Genomic DNA, 16,247 nt, shown 5'->3' on the forward strand with positions numbered 1-16,247 from the left:
TGTGGAAATTACGCGAAATATTCGCGTTGAAGCCAGAACGTACCAATTTTATGTAATATATTTTTTAAAACATTTATAATAGTTATTAAATAAAGTAACTTTTTATATTTCCTAATTTAAAGTTTAATTTAATACATAACTGTTTTATCCTATCATTATAACGGTTATACCGCAAATTGACTGCGTGTCTATACACTATACGATAAATAGTTACGATTTAATATTTTAACTACAGAACAAGTTCCTTTTTTAAATAAAAATATCTCCTATACAAGTCATTCCTGTACAGTTCTCTGATTGGATTAAATTTACTAAAATTAGCATTGTCTTCTTAATTTAAATTTTATATCGCAACCCGCTACATAATGGTGGCCTTCATATTTTGTAAATTAGAAACAAAATATTATCTATTTAATTAATATGATATCCACAGATAATAAAAATAACTTTGTCATGATAATTTATTATATTATTTGGATTGTTCGTTATTATTCTTCGTCATGAAAAATATTTTGAGTAACATGACAAAAAATGCTCATAACTTATCTTTGTGATAAATATGCAGTTATTTGCATTTTTAATGTAGAAAACAGACTTATTAGATATATCTTGGTAAGTTTTTTATGGCTATATGTGTATATATCTAAAGCAAATTTAATTTTCTTGACAAAAACGTTGTACTTACTTTGAAGAAAAAAAAAATTAACAGTATGATTTATGGTTATAGTCGCCTTTACAATTTTAAATATTATATCTTTGATATATATATATTCAAACAGGATATTATATACTTTGGTAATATTTATCTCTTTGGAGCATTATTAAGTAGATGATTATGAATAAATTAAGCCGACAATATTAATTTTAATTGGAATACATACATGTTTAAACTTTACTATTATTTTATAATAAATACACGTTTATATAGTTTTTATAATGTTTAATGTCGTATTTACAATTAAAGCGACATAATATTTCTCACGTTACTCTTACCTGAAGTTATGTGTATATATGTTTAATACTATTGTTGTAATTTATTTAGTTATCTACTGTCTAAATTAGTGTCTGTCACAACTTTCAGTCAGTAAAATCTGGAATTTTTTCTTTTCTTTTATTCTTCTTTTTCCATTACGCTCTTGAGAGTTTAAGTTTCTTCAAACGTGTCGAATATTAATGGAATGCAAAATGTTTCCTTACATTTTGTAAAATCTCGTTGGAAAATGGAGAACGAGAGCTAATAGGAGTATCACCGGTAAAGGGGGCATGTTGTGGCCGCGATAGCCGGACTTGCTCGCGGCTTGCACGCGGTCGGCGCGCGAGGCGCCCTCGAGGGACTCCTTGGAGCGGGAATACCCCTTCGACCGCTCGCCTTGCACGCTTTCTTCGTTGCTACGCCAGTACACTGTAGCGATGGTCGCGAGGCACTACAGGATAAAAATAAATATCTAATTATTAGTATTTTATTACGGAACAAAAACAAGTAATAACTTCTGATATTGTTTTATTTTTGTTAGGTTGTACAATTTCATTGTATTTTTATTGATAATGAGCATTTATGTTATCCGTTTATGAAACGGCAACTTTTTTTTTGAGAAAAAACAATGTAACGTTGTTATATATTTCGTTATTTCGATAATAATATTTGCAAATATAAATAATTTATGAATTTACCATTTAATATGTGTGTACATATTTTATAAAACTATTTTATTTAATAAACATAGGCGTATATTCACGAATAAATCTAAAAAATATATAATTAGAAGGCGCTAAGCAACTTAAACTGTTTAACATACATATATAACATATTATAAGATTTCTGTCTGCTTTCTACTAACAATAACCTAAAATATTTCCCTTATATACATTAGTACCTATATTAATCCTAAAATCTTGCGGATATTATTTATATATATCATAAAACATAAAAAACTTTACAGATAGAATAATTTAATTTGTCTTAGTTCTAATGTATCAATTGCATCCGTCCTTAAAAGTTTTTAAATGTATTGTTGATAAACCTTTATGAAACATATAACAGAAGATCGGAACTGTTATTAAACGGAGAAATGCTGCTAGCATTCTTGCACACTTGACAATAACAATTTTTAATTTCTGATTTCATTACTGTATAATCTTATTTATTTCCTTAGTCTAAAATATCATAATCGTATAATTACTTTATTGGATTACATAACAGGGAAAGACGCGAATTCTCGAAATTTAACCTACCTTCAGCTTTAAGTCTCCTTTCCGAAAGTGCTTCGGCTTAGCTTTAAAGTCGAGGACAAGACTCGTAGTTTCTAAGCCATCTTCGTGTTTGTAAAGCTCAGGTTCAAGAACACTGGAAAGAGGAGCTGGTTCACCGTTGATATACCACGAGAGCCTCGTAGCGGGGCGCGACCGTCCAGACGTACAGTTTACTTGAACTCGATCCCCAATCTGATATCGCAGTCGAGAACCGGTTATAACTGGTCCTGTAGAGGGCAGAGCTGAAAAATTGAATTAAAATAAGTCGAGAAAAAGGATTCACAGCTCTGTCAAGTTGATTGATTGTATATCTTTTGCATGTAAAAATTACTCCTAATATCATTTGTTTTTAATTTATCTTATTCTATTGGTTTATTATGAAGATGTAAATAATAAGTGTTCATACCTACTACGATCATATCAGCATGATCAGAGACGGTCGGGAAGAGAGGTCTTTCGCCAGACACCTCGCAACGGTAGCGTCCCCCTGTCTCGAGCACCGCTGGGTAAAGCGTCACGTTAGATGCGTTGGGAGTTGATTGCTAAAATTCATCATACTATATATTAGCTGTGTGATTTCCAAGAGAGTAGAATAGAGACCATCTATCTCAGAGCGTGGATGTCGTATGAGCTGATAAAGAAATTATTTTTTTGGTAATATTATTTGGCAGGCGGTTTTTGCGGCAGCAATATTAAAGTCTACTAATTATTAAAGTCGGTCGACTATTAAAGTCGGTCAGATCTTTTCCAGTGCAAGGTCTGGGCGAATCCTAAATAATTGGATTATAATTAATGATTATTACTTCCGGTGGTGTCGGACTTACAGTCCAAACGCATCTTATAATCATGAGATATCACAGGAGATAGTGAGTGTTTGTGGGCGCACGCACTTGGTCTCTATGTCTTGCGTTGTCGGTTAGTCCCTCGTGACATCGGCCACCGTTGCCGAAACCAGTTAAGACGACATATACATACAGTATAATACAATTTAGAAAAATAGTAACGATTTTATCAGAAACTTTAATGCACATACATTAATACGAGGAATAATCTTATTACGCCTGAATACTCAACTGCGAAGTCAGTAAATCTTTTGTTGGACAATGCATACGGTTACACAAAAGAATCCCAGAAAACGCCCGTACTGCCTCGGTTGCTAAATTTAAAAACATGTGAAGAATTTAAAAACACTTTTAGATTTTTCAACTATTTTACTAATAAAAAATTGTATACGGTCATAAAACTTTATTAAGGTATACTTGTTAAGTTTCTTTGCTAGTTCTCAGCTTTTGGTGTTTTCTCTCGCGACCGATGCTAGTGTTTACTTTGACTATCAATGAGTGTAAGGTTTGCCGATATCGTATCGGATTACCATCCTATCGGCCTATGAGATTGAGGGAACACTTGTGTATGTACATACTCGTAGCCGACCTTCGGTCAGGAGGTTTCTATTATTGACAGATTCGAGGAGCTTGGAAAGAAAAATATTGTATAACTACTGAAATATAGTAACTATGAATGCATTGCATGTATTGTACGGATGTATTTTATTGTCTATATTAAGTCAAATCGTGGCAAGGCATATGTGTAGATTTAAACACCGATTCCATAGTCAACTGATTTAGTTGTTGTAAATATTAAAGTATTATTATTAGTTAGTATATATGACAGGCCGGCACATTATTAATGTTGTCTTTTTTGATATGGGAAATTTAATTAAAATTTTAGGAAAGAAGTCAATAGAAAGGTAATAAACGCACATTCATTTGTTTATTTAAATATAAGTAAACTAATAATCACTTTTCAGTTTTGTTTCCTTTGACATTAATGTTGAATGTTTATTTACAATTTCATTTCAAATACGAAATAAACTTTGATATTCTTTTCGTATTTTACAGGATATTTTTTTACAATTCAACAGTCCAAAACTAAGGTTTACATATCCGATGCAGGTAGTTTTACTCATAACTTTGAAAGCGCGAGGTACCTTTAGCTTTATATGTGAAGCTGTGGACGGTGGACCACGTCACCCGCGCTTTACGTCGCTTCTGAATCGTATCGTTTATAGGGAAAATTTGTAGATGTTTAAAAGTTTTGCAGAAAATTCATCACCAATATAAGTAAAGTTTTTTTTGATCTTTTTGTAATTTAGATTAGCAGGTTCGAGATATTAAAAGGTATTTGTAAATACGCTTAGGAAAAAATAGTCCGTCTAGTACACAGATCTTGAGCATTTTACCGTGCATTTAAGCACAAGACATGTGCTGTGCAATTTAGTTTATCGGGGTGACTACTGAATTTGAAGTTATAACACAATTCCTTTTTTTCTAAATCTCAATACTATCTTCTCCGGAGATATCACTGTGCACAAGTGCACAGACATATGTTGTGTGTGTGTATCTGATAAGACTGAAGAGTAACAACGATTTTATGTGGTAACCAAGTTGCCACCTTTTGTTATGTGGTAGGGCTTTGTCATCATCCACTCATCACATACTATACTGCCAAAAATAGAAGATTTGACGAATGAGTAAGCCAGTATAACTACAGGTACAACGGATAAAGCATTAGGTAGTAAGTTAGTTCCCAAGGTTGGTATATTGGTATAATATATGTATCACCGAGACGCATTGGTGATGTGAGGAATGATTTTTATTTCTTAAAGTACCAAGGTCTATGGGCCGGCGTGACTATTTACCATCATTTGGCCCATTTGCCAGCCCACCTACCGACATAAAAAAAACTTAACTGACTTCGAGCCGCTAGTGAGAATACCTTAACAGAAACGGTGTAACTTTTTATTGGTTTGACCTGGAATTCGAAACCGAGATCCCGAGATTTGCCTCATTATGTGGCCTTACTAGAGCAAAGCAGGAGTTTAACAACTACAATATTTAATAAGTATATTTCATTAAATAGTCCTGCTTTGTTTGGACGACACGGAGAATAATTTAAATTCGAAAGAAAATCTAAAATGTATAGTAAATCAAACATATACAAACATAAATTGTTTTGATAAACCTAAAAGCTATTTAAAAATAATTATAAAATTTGTATGTAATATATGGTCATAATTGAAAATATTGTTTGTGTAATTTCTTATCTGATAATTCACATTATGTGAGATCTGCGAAACTATGAGTCTAAATTAATTGAAATGTATTATAGTTATTTACTCCTTTCGCGACGGAGACTATCAATAACAAACGATTTTTGGAAATTTCGACTCTACAGTTGGAGTGTATGAATTTTACATATTAGATATGGTCAAACTTCACTAATTTTTCATGAACCTAGTTTGTGTTTGTAACTAATGGGTTGTTCAGTCGCGATGAAACCTATATTTGTCATTTGTTTTGTCAACTTTAATTCAATTGGCAGAGAACTCTCATAAGTCACTAACTTACAAATATATATATTTTCAACATGAACTTCAACAATTTTTTGGTATATATATATATGTATATATGTGGTTTTATTGGTATAGTAGCATATAGCGGGTGAAGTCGCCAGTGAGAATCTTATAAAATACATATGTCATCTTCTCTTTTATAGAAAGGTAAAGTTTGTAAGTTTGAATGAACGTTTGAATTCTGGATGAACATAGGTTACAAAATAAGAGGAACTTTTCAAAGATTTTTTGGAACATTGGAAAAAAATTTCTTGCGAATTCGTTTTCTATGAAAGCTGCAATAACTAGAATTTAACTACATAGAAAAAAGTCCACAACGACGTATCGATGTTACGATTCATTCTAAAAACTGCTAAAGTATGACTAAAAGATATTTATAAAATTAATTTTCTAAATTCCATGTATTAATAGTATTCGTATTCAGTTTAAAATTGTGGTAATTCGTATATATGTAACAGTTTATTAGAGCTTTATAACTAATTTTAGAATGATTTATTAACATAAACAAAATTATATTTCAACTTCTCACGGTAAATAGCGTAGTCAGATAGACTCGTAGAGTAATGTTTGTGTGTATTTAAGTCGGTAAGGGTTAAACGTTGCAACTAATTGGAGGAAAGTCGGAATAGGTTTTTATACAAGTATGTTTACGCGTCTGCCTCTTCACTCTGTAATATCCGCTAGTTGTGCGAAAAGTGCTGCCGAGATCTAAGTAAACGGATGAACTCTCAATTGTATTAATTAATAATGTGACCTCTAAAGGCTCTTTATTGTTTCTATTCAATCTAGAATGCACCGCCAATTTGTGAAAGGATAACATAATCTTACAACTCAACTGAAGTAGCTACACATTCGATTTAACTGGGTTTTATAATTGTGTTGTGTAAAATTATTTAATTTATAAATATTTGTGTAACGCAATCAATTGTGTATTTTAAATGTACACGAAGGAAAATTTGACCCCTTTTTGTATATAATGTGTGTCATAAATTATACATTACATTCAAACATTAAATTCTGTGATCAAACTTGAAATCCGATAACGCAATGGATCGTTTATATATTAATAACTTAAAAATTAATGCATAACATAAAAAGTTATATACGCAAATCTTCTATAAATTTTCAAGTTATTTTTTAAGCAGTGAATCAAGGTCGAATTTCGATCACTTGGCGATTCGTATTTACTAAAACATTAAATTCGTTTCAGTATTTTGACTGTGTTTCAAGGATTTTTGGGTTAAATATATATGTGTGTTTCTTTTATCTAAATTAGTCTGATCTTTCACCCACCTTCACTTACTTACAATAAACAGGCTGTCATACTCGGGTACGGGCAATCTGAACGGGTTGGGTTACTCAATAAAGTTCTTGATAACAGCGCGTTCAAAGTCTTCAGATTTATAATAGGATATATCGTGTTCGATATAATTAATTTAATAAGTCATTAAGTTATGGTTATGTATCATATGTGTAACATATTACTTGTTTAGGTACATGGTGGCAGGGCTTTGTGCAAGCCCGTCTGGGTAGGTACCACGCAATCATAAGATATTCCACCGCCAAACAGCAATACTTATTATTATTGTGTTTCGGTTTGAAGGGTAAGTGAGCCAGTGTAACTACAGGCACAAGGGACATAACATCTGAGTTCCTGAGGTTGGTGGCGCATTGGTGATGTAAGGAATGGTTAATATTTCTTACAGAGCCATTGTCTATGGGCAGTGGTGACCACTTACCATCAGGTGGTCCATTTGCTCGTCCGCCTACCAACATCATACAAACAAAACGGGTTTGTATCACCATTATTAATGTTGAACATACATTGCTAGTTCTAGATAGGGTATTTTCTCTTTTCTTTATATTTGAAAGTATCAATGGAATGTTACATACTTTGAAATTATTTTTTCTGTGACCAAATCTAAAAAAAATTAAACTACTAAGTGCTTATTATGTAGTTTAGTTATGATTAAATAATAGCAAATTATGGACACTGAATTAATATATTTGTTTTATGATTTATAATAACAAATGTTAATGAATCGGAAGTGCACAATAATGACTTTTTCGAATTATTGCGGTTTGCGAGGTAATTTTCGAACGTGTGTTAAATATTAATCATTTAGCCACGCGACGACCGAATACTCGGTTTCAGTCACAGGCCGAACATACTGTTCGTTGCAACTCTAGTTGAAAGGACTTTCATGAAAACACTATTTTTGAAAATTCGTTGAAGTCACGAGGCTTCAGGATAATAGAATCTATTGACTTGATAAATAGATTGTCAGTCGTAGGCTTGACAGTATGTACTAAAAACAATTAAACCATCAATTATTGGACAAAGTTTTAGATGAATTATTTCAAACCACATTCAGTATATTATTTTATATAATCAGCATTAAAAATGAATGTTAATACATTGTTTATTTAGGATAAGTATTTGTGAAATCGTGGTAATACCGACAGTTTAAACTGTTACCGGTATATTGTAATTCATAATCAGTAATTTATATTAGTTAGTTTCAGTTACTTAATCCTGCTAATTATTCGTATAAAGCGATAAATATATAATGGTTTTTAGTTAAACACTGAGTTCTCTCTTTCTTTCATTATTAATTTGACATTCGAAAGAAGGAGACGAGAGAACTTATATTATAAATGATTTAGATGAAATTTAGTGAGGAGATCTTTGAGTCCCGGGGAATTATATAGGATATTTTTTTTAATTCACAGGATAAAATGGGGATCATGCCCATTTTATTCTGTGAATTGGCTTGAGTGCTATAGGTAAAGTTTTACAAATATCGGGAAAATCTAAGTTCGGCTAGTTAATATTATCAAAGTAAATACATTATAATAGTGTTCTAGGAATATTGGGGAAAATTCACAATTCAAGGTATATCCATAGTAACAATAATATGTATGTATGTATATATATATTTTATAATTTTGTCCGTATTTCAATTCCTGGTAATATACTAAATAAATTAATGTTTCATGATATCATCATTGTCTTTTTAAATAAATAATGGCATTTATTATAGCACAATGATGTGTGATGGTATATATGAGTGGGCTCCCAGACGGCTTGCAGAAAGCTCAAATATCAAGAAAAAACAAACTTCTTAGTTTTTTCTCTTTCTGGTGTAGGTAGGCGGATGGTAAGTCACCATCGCCTTCAGAGCGGAACACAACAATACTAAGTAATCCTCTTTGGCGGTAGAACATTTGATGAGTACCTACCAAACCAGACGGGCCCGCACAAAGCACTGCCATCAAGTAAAATTAATTTAGAAAATCCAACTATATTTATCATTATATTTGCGCTTTGTTCATCGTGTTCCTGATAGTTGAGGCAGAATTTCATCCGATACAGGTTTCCTCGTGATGTTTTTCTTTACTGTCGGGCATCAGCTGAATTATAAACACAATTTCACCATATGAAATTTAGTGCGTTTAGATTTAAAACCGCGATCGTCGTTCACAGGATCATCACGGCTCTAATATAGACCTTAGGTACTTTAGAATAGAATTCAGCTTGTTTTTATTTCAGCTATACTTAAGTTCTTTTTTGGTTGAGAAACCCTAATAAGTTGGAATGGTCTTAATGCAACGTACCAAGAACGAACCATGATGCCTAATTACTGGTCTGATCATAATTATGTGACCTAAATAATTGCATATTCAGCTTGTGAATGTGTTTCATTAAAGTAAAAAAGGTCGTATATCCAATTGAACACTGCAAAACGTACGTAACTTCAGTTTTATGCTTTCCATGCGTCCGAATGAAAAACGGAAATCTCGCTCGTGTCAGTGGGTTATAATCAATTTGCTTTCATATCTACTGGACCGATTAAGTTTAAATTTGCTACACATAAGAATTTATGTGACCCAAAATTAGATGTGTTACGTAATTGATTTTTAAATATGGGACACTTTTGGGTGACAATTAAAAAAAAAAGTTTAGCAAACTGTACCGTTTAAAGTGTGTAAGTGTTTTAATATATTTTTAATAATTTTAAAATAAATAGTTTGGAATGTATGGAACATGTCTACAAAGTTAAGTTTGTTTTAAGTAATTAGGCTAGTAGATATCGTGTTCATCGTACGGAACCCTCTTCAAAGGTTTTCTTGCACTTGCCCGATTTTTGTTTATTGATGAATGTATTCATATATTTCGTTTATTTGAATGTTATTCGTTGGCTCCCATAAAAATGGCAGAACCAAAAATGTGAAGACTACAAAAATAAAACATAAGGAAATATCCAATCCTCATGGCGTTGTTTTCTATATATACATATGACCTTTTGCAATTACAGTCACTATTTTTATCCGAAACTGTATTGTTTATTGTGTAAGAAATATTAAAAGATGTTTAAGATGCTATTTAAAATACCCGCTGTTGATTTACTATTAATAATATTTATATACCCGCTGTTTATTTACTAATCATTTATAAAATAAAAAATAGATCTTAAGTTTAATATAATGGTTATTAATGTTATAATGAAGTTGTATATTGATTGTAATGTACTTATGTATCTAAATGTATATTTTAATGACGTTTTATAATCCTTTAAGCAAAACATTAACATTAAAGTTAATGCTTTTATTGAATAAAAAAAAACATTACGTAATTTAAGAGTGTCATAAACTAAGGCCTTGTTCGCACTGCAATGACAATGGTTACGATTATATTTGAAGTGTTACTCGACTGACGTTATAAAGTAGTGCGAATTAGCCATAAGTTTTAATTTTTTGACTTACTAGATGAAAACATAGCTTCGCTTGAGTAAAATAAATAAAACTTTACATATATAAATAATTAAATATACTAACTACCGTACCCCTGCATGAAAATATTATTTAGAATACGCTTTCTGAATGCGCCCATAAACGTTAAACATGGCCGCCGTTGAACTGTCATACCATTGAATTGCTTCGATTTAATATTGAAATATATCGAATATACGAATTTTGCAGATATAAATACGTGAACGAAACAAAAATAATTATTTTTTAACGATCTATAAGTATGGATAGGTTTCCAATTATATAAGAATATGATATATATATATATATATATATATATATATTTGATATCACATCAGCACAAAATCGTAACATATATTTCTACTTTTTATAATTTATAAGATCTGCATTACCTCTACGTCAACTCCAGGCAGCAAAAATTTTCTCCTAGGTTCAACATCGCGCGGAACGTGTCTAAAGAATTCTTTTCCATCTTTGTACCATTTGACGGAGTACAAAATATCGGTGGGACTCAGTCGCCAGCGACATGACAGCGACGGTCTCGTGCCCAGAGGCACGTGTGTCGGCACCCGGAGCTCCAAGAGTTCCAAGCTTGTTACGGTATACTCTGAAACAATACATATATATTTTACTATTGGTATGTCTTATAGATAGGTACCATCCATTCATCACATATTCTACCACCAAACAGCAATGCGTAGTATAATATCTTAGTTTGTTGGTGCATTGACGAGGTAAAGGACGATTAATATCAATGAGGCAATGTCTGTAACCGCTTAGCATCAAGTGGCCCGATTGGCCTACCTAGTTACTTGAAATTAAAAAATATATTAATAAAATTAATATAAAATATCTGTCATAATTGAAATTCTTATACAAAAATGTTATCTGTATGCAAACACGCTTGCAGCTATTTAAGTATTTTGTATACTCGTGTTTTTATTTGGCGGGAGGTAGCATGTTATGAAGGCAAAAATCCATTAAACGCCACGTCAAATAATTTCCCATGTGACGTTCGCTCGCGGCCCGTAAAAGAGGCACTATTGCCCTCGCCCAGCAGTGGATAATATTACTTTACGACACGCGGGCGGAGCGCAAATGTAAGTAAATTGGCGAATAAAGACACTTGCGGGCGAATTACACAAACAATTTCATATCAGGTATATTAAAGTCATAAATTTGTGATCGGCTAAAAAAAAATTGTTTAATCTTTCTATTTAAAACATTAATATTGTTCATTTGATTTATTCCTATATCATATTAAATAGGGGGAATATTACTTCTTTAGAGATATTTGAATTTAGCTAAAGCTAAAACAACTTGATGGTAGGCATTCGTTCAAGCCCGTCTGGGTGGGTACCATCCTCAAATCACATGTCCTACCAAAGAAGTAGTACTTAGTATTGTTGTGATTCCGGTTGAAAATTTACCAACCAACCAGTGTAATTATTATCACACGGGATATTACATCTCAGTTTCCATGGTAACGTATTGTTGATATAAGAAATGATTAATATTTCTTAAAGTGCCAAGGACTATGTTGTGGTGGCCACTTCACATCAGGTGTCCCATTTGCCTAGATATTACAAAAATAATGAATTAAAATCAGATAATGCTATGTGTCGTACTGTCGATGTGTCGCGACAAAGGTGAAAACTTAACAGTTTGTATGCATGTATGTGATCAGCAGTCGTCATGTACTTAACTTTTCTACGAGCTCTTATTTAACTTCAACTTAAGTCACTACAAGTTAATATGAGTAGGTGTGAATTCTTGTAACTAAGTTTTAAGTTTCACCACGCCATATGAGCTGAGCTATTGTAAGCACTTTTGGTGACAATACAAAATAGTTTTCTATTTTAATTAATTTAATTTTCTTAATATTATTTAAAATATATATATATATATATTATTAAAAAAAGGAGAATGGGAACCAAAGAAACGAAACTAAACTTATAACACCAAGTTTCAGACTTTTCAGTATTGTTTTCTACAATAATCTTATCTATAAAATTCCGTAGAGATTTAAAAATTTGGCAGTAACTTTAAAACATAATAAATATGTTTTCCAAAAAAATATATAATGCATATTATTCACGAGTTTTAAACAGATGATTAAAAAATCGTGGAGATGGTTTGTAAAATATAATGTATTTTATTTACTACTAACAATTCTGGATTAATATATCTTTATTTATAATACAAGACTTTTCCACTTAAATCGAATTTAAATATACTTCCAAAGTTCCGATAAGAGTTTCGTAGACGTTCAAAACGCAATCCATAATGAATATTATAGACGATTTCGAGTCAAATATTGTTTACTCTGTATTTTGTCCTCTTGTTGGAATAAATTATACGGTGGTATGTGGTACCACCGATTTGTAATGAAGTCTTCAAAGTAATATAGTTTCTTAAATTATAATTGATTGATTGTACGAGCCAAGCCTGTGCTTCCAATAAATTTAAATTTGAGTATTATGTGCTTTCCGGTTGGATTTGAATTATAATAATGTAGGGTTAGTATTATTTCTCAGAAAATATTGTCACAACTCTGTATGTTTTATTTATTTCTCGTGACCGTCAGCTCGGGACGCAAATTTGTCACGTTTCGCTCGAAATCTGAGCGCATTGGGCTTACATAGGTTTTATATGACGCAACGTTGTAACGCAAAAACGCTAGAATATTTTTTTTTTCATTAAAATATTTGTTTATTTCTTTGATTTATACATATTAAATATTTTTTATTATGTCTTTCCGATATTATTTTATCCAAAATTGTAGTCTACTAAACGTTAGATATTATTATTTATAGTATAATATAATCGGCACTGCCACTAGGAAGGCTTTATTTTATATTGTATTATCATAGCAAATTCATTCAGTTATATGGAAGCCAGACGTGAAAATCCTTCGATTTCAATGTAACATACAGTGTAATCATGCAGGATTGAACCATGTTATAAGCTTTAGCTTCAAGGTAGCTTTTTTAAGCATTCCTTAGAATTGTAGCGTTTAAAGAAGACATAAAAGGTATCTTTTGCCGTAATCGTTTGTGGTTGAAGTTCGCGAAACTTAAAGACAAATAAATTGTTGCTAGGCAAAATATGAGTTTTTTTTACTCTATTTATAATAAATAATAATAATAAATCTCTTCATTCACGAAGGCGCGTGTTTGGCACAGATATTTAGAAAAATAATAATAAAATAAACTAAACAAATATCTAATTTGTATTTTTTTGCTGTCGCTTTACAACTACTTTTTTTTACTGTATAGTAGTCTCGCGCACACTAATCTTACATATTGCACACACATACTCACACTAATACTCATATATATGTACTTTACACTCACTCACTCATTCTAATGCCGATAGTAATATAATCAGGACGGGCGCGCCTTCGTGAGTGAATAGGTCTTGAACTACACTTTTAAAAATAATCATATTCGACATTCGCTCACTTTACAGCGTTCATTATTCCAAGAAAAAAATATTTACGTGGAAGTTTTTATAATATTAATTACTATTAGAGGACTCGTTGTTACGAGTCTTAGAATTCAGAATTGTTTAATGTATATACATATTCGATAATAACTTGTCTCATTATCTATACATTCATAGTATATATTGTTTTATAGATAGTATTTATAGTAACTTGGTGGTAGGCCTTTGTGCAAGTCCGTCTGTCAGGTTACTTAACACATATTCTACCACCAAACAACAAAACTTTATATTAGTATTGTTCTGTTTCGGTTTGAAGGGTGAGTGAACCAGAACTATAGGCACAAGGGACATAACGTCTTAGTCGTCAAGTTTGGCGGCGCATTGGTGTGCAAAGAATATTTACATCAAGTCGACCAATAGGTTATACGTCCAGCTACTGTGTAAAAATAAAAGTACGAGTTTGTTTATAATGCCTAACTGAAAATCTATTAAACTGAAATACCTAATATTTATACCAGAAAATACAGCGCTTTTCGAAGAAATGTTTAATATATAATATTAAACAAAGTCGCTTTCCGTTCAACATTTTCTTGATAAGCGCAATTCTCATTTTCTTTATTAATAATTGTTTAATTAATTATTAATGTCATTATAATATATGTAATATAATATATTAAGCTTCAATAACGCAATGGTTTACGGGCCACCTAGTGAAGTAAAAAGTCGCAGGATCAATCCTGACCCCTTGGGCTATTGTTGTCCCCACTCAGGGCCGGACCGTAAGTTTAGGGGGCCCTGGGCTAATACTACTTAAGGGCCCACCTAAGATATATCTGAACGTAGGCTTTAATTAAATTAATTGCAGGGCTCGCAGGGCTGCAAACCATACACACTGTTTAATTCAATAAAGTTATGGATTATTTCGCATTATCGTCTATTTTTGATTTTGACTTGATTTATCTGGGGCCCCATTGAATCCAGGGGCCCCCTTGAATCCAGGGGCCCCCTTGAATCCAGGGGCCCTGGGCCTAAATAGTCTTCTACAAGTGATAAGCTTAAGAGGAGGGGTAATTAGGAATATTAGTAATTCTTTAATTAATTTAGGTCATTGGTATTATTCTATAAAAATAAAAATAATAATATTATTAATAAATAAATTATAATTTAAGCAGTTGCGCTTCGCAATTATGTTGTTCTTGTATAATATTTATTTATTTATTATTAAAGTAATTGTGTGTTATAAACACACACAATTAAGATATCAATTAAAATAAAATCACCAAGAAATCAAGACTTCACAAAAATGTTTAAATAAAACGCAAATAATAAATGAATAAAAAATAAATAAAAATCAGATAAATAATCATGATAAAAATAAAGTTCATAATTAATTTTACATTTTGTATGTATTTTTATAATAATTATTGCTAATAACCTGTTGAAACTCAAGCGTAAAATAACACTAATATTCATTCCTTCTTTGCTTCCTACGCGTCCCGTCAGCTCCGCTCTTGCCTAGTAGTTTATTCACGTTGCTAAGTAACTATAATCTTTTACGAAGGTTAAAATAAAGTCTGTTTTATAATAATAATCACTAATTAATTTAATAATATTAAACTTACGTATCTAAGCTGTTCGTTTACAAAGTATGTCAGGGGTTGCTTTAAAGTTATACAATAAAATGTTTTTTGATTGAATCTTGTGATTTCAATGATATTATTTCAAGATAACATCATCATCCTCCTGCCCTTATCCCAATTTTACTTGGGGTCGGCGCAGCATGTCTTCTTCTTCCATACTTCTCTGTCGGACGTCATCTCACTAGTAACATATTGGATGACAAGTAATTAGAATACAAGTAAGTATTACAAGATAACATATTGGATGTTTATCGGTAACCAATTCACGGACATATAATAAATGATCGAATATTGATTTTAGAGGTTATTTCAGTGAGCGCAGTATACGGATATTTAAAGAGAATATAGAAAAATCGATCGCGGCTTTTTAATTATAAAACTGCTTTAGCTACAATTTATGTTAAATGATGGAATAGATTTTAAGGCTTCACACAAAGTTTAAAAGGAGAAACTAAAATAAATTCTTAAGTCCTTAAATTACGATGGAAAATGGAAAATAATCTTCAACTATATGTCTAATGCGTATAGAACATAATACGGTAAAGTAGAGTACATGATTGAATTACGAAATGTAATAAAAGACATATAAGGGTAAGGTCCTAATTTGTGAATACGATTTAAGATATTTTTTCATTTTCTTTTAAAAACCAGTCAAATGAGAGTCGGAATCGCTCCAAAAGGTTTCGCACTGCGTTAAAAAAAGGGAAGAATTTATTGCAATCTTC

The 16,247-nt window shown here is 31.6% G+C and overlaps 2 protein-coding genes across 2 annotated transcripts in view; one reads left to right on the top strand and one right to left on the bottom strand.

Moving 5' to 3' along the window:
* The window catches only part of LOC113395947 (barrier-to-autointegration factor), a 46,151-nt gene extending 41,509 nt beyond the window's left edge, over positions 1-4,642 (top strand). Inside the window, exon 2 of the transcript XR_010309259.1 lies at positions 4,630-4,642. The gene's annotated coding sequence lies outside the window, so the exon portion shown is untranslated. The remainder of the gene's footprint in view (positions 1-4,629) is intronic.
* Positions 746-16,247, bottom strand: part of LOC113395959 (uncharacterized) — a 69,193-nt gene continuing 53,691 nt past the window's right edge. The window contains exons 3-6 of the mRNA XM_026633707.2: positions 10,828-11,042; positions 2,657-2,792; positions 2,233-2,492; positions 746-1,424 (exon numbers count right to left, since the gene is read on the bottom strand). Of these exons, the coding sequence (XP_026489492.2) occupies positions 1,194-1,424; positions 2,233-2,492; positions 2,657-2,792; positions 10,828-11,042 (842 nt within the window). The 3' untranslated portion in view covers positions 746-1,193. The remainder of the gene's footprint in view (positions 1,425-2,232; positions 2,493-2,656; positions 2,793-10,827; positions 11,043-16,247) is intronic.

The sequence above is a fragment of the Vanessa tameamea genome, chromosome 10, assembly GCF_037043105.1.
Source record: "Vanessa tameamea isolate UH-Manoa-2023 chromosome 10, ilVanTame1 primary haplotype, whole genome shotgun sequence".
In the NCBI taxonomy this organism is placed as follows: Eukaryota; Metazoa; Arthropoda; class Insecta; order Lepidoptera; family Nymphalidae; genus Vanessa; species Vanessa tameamea.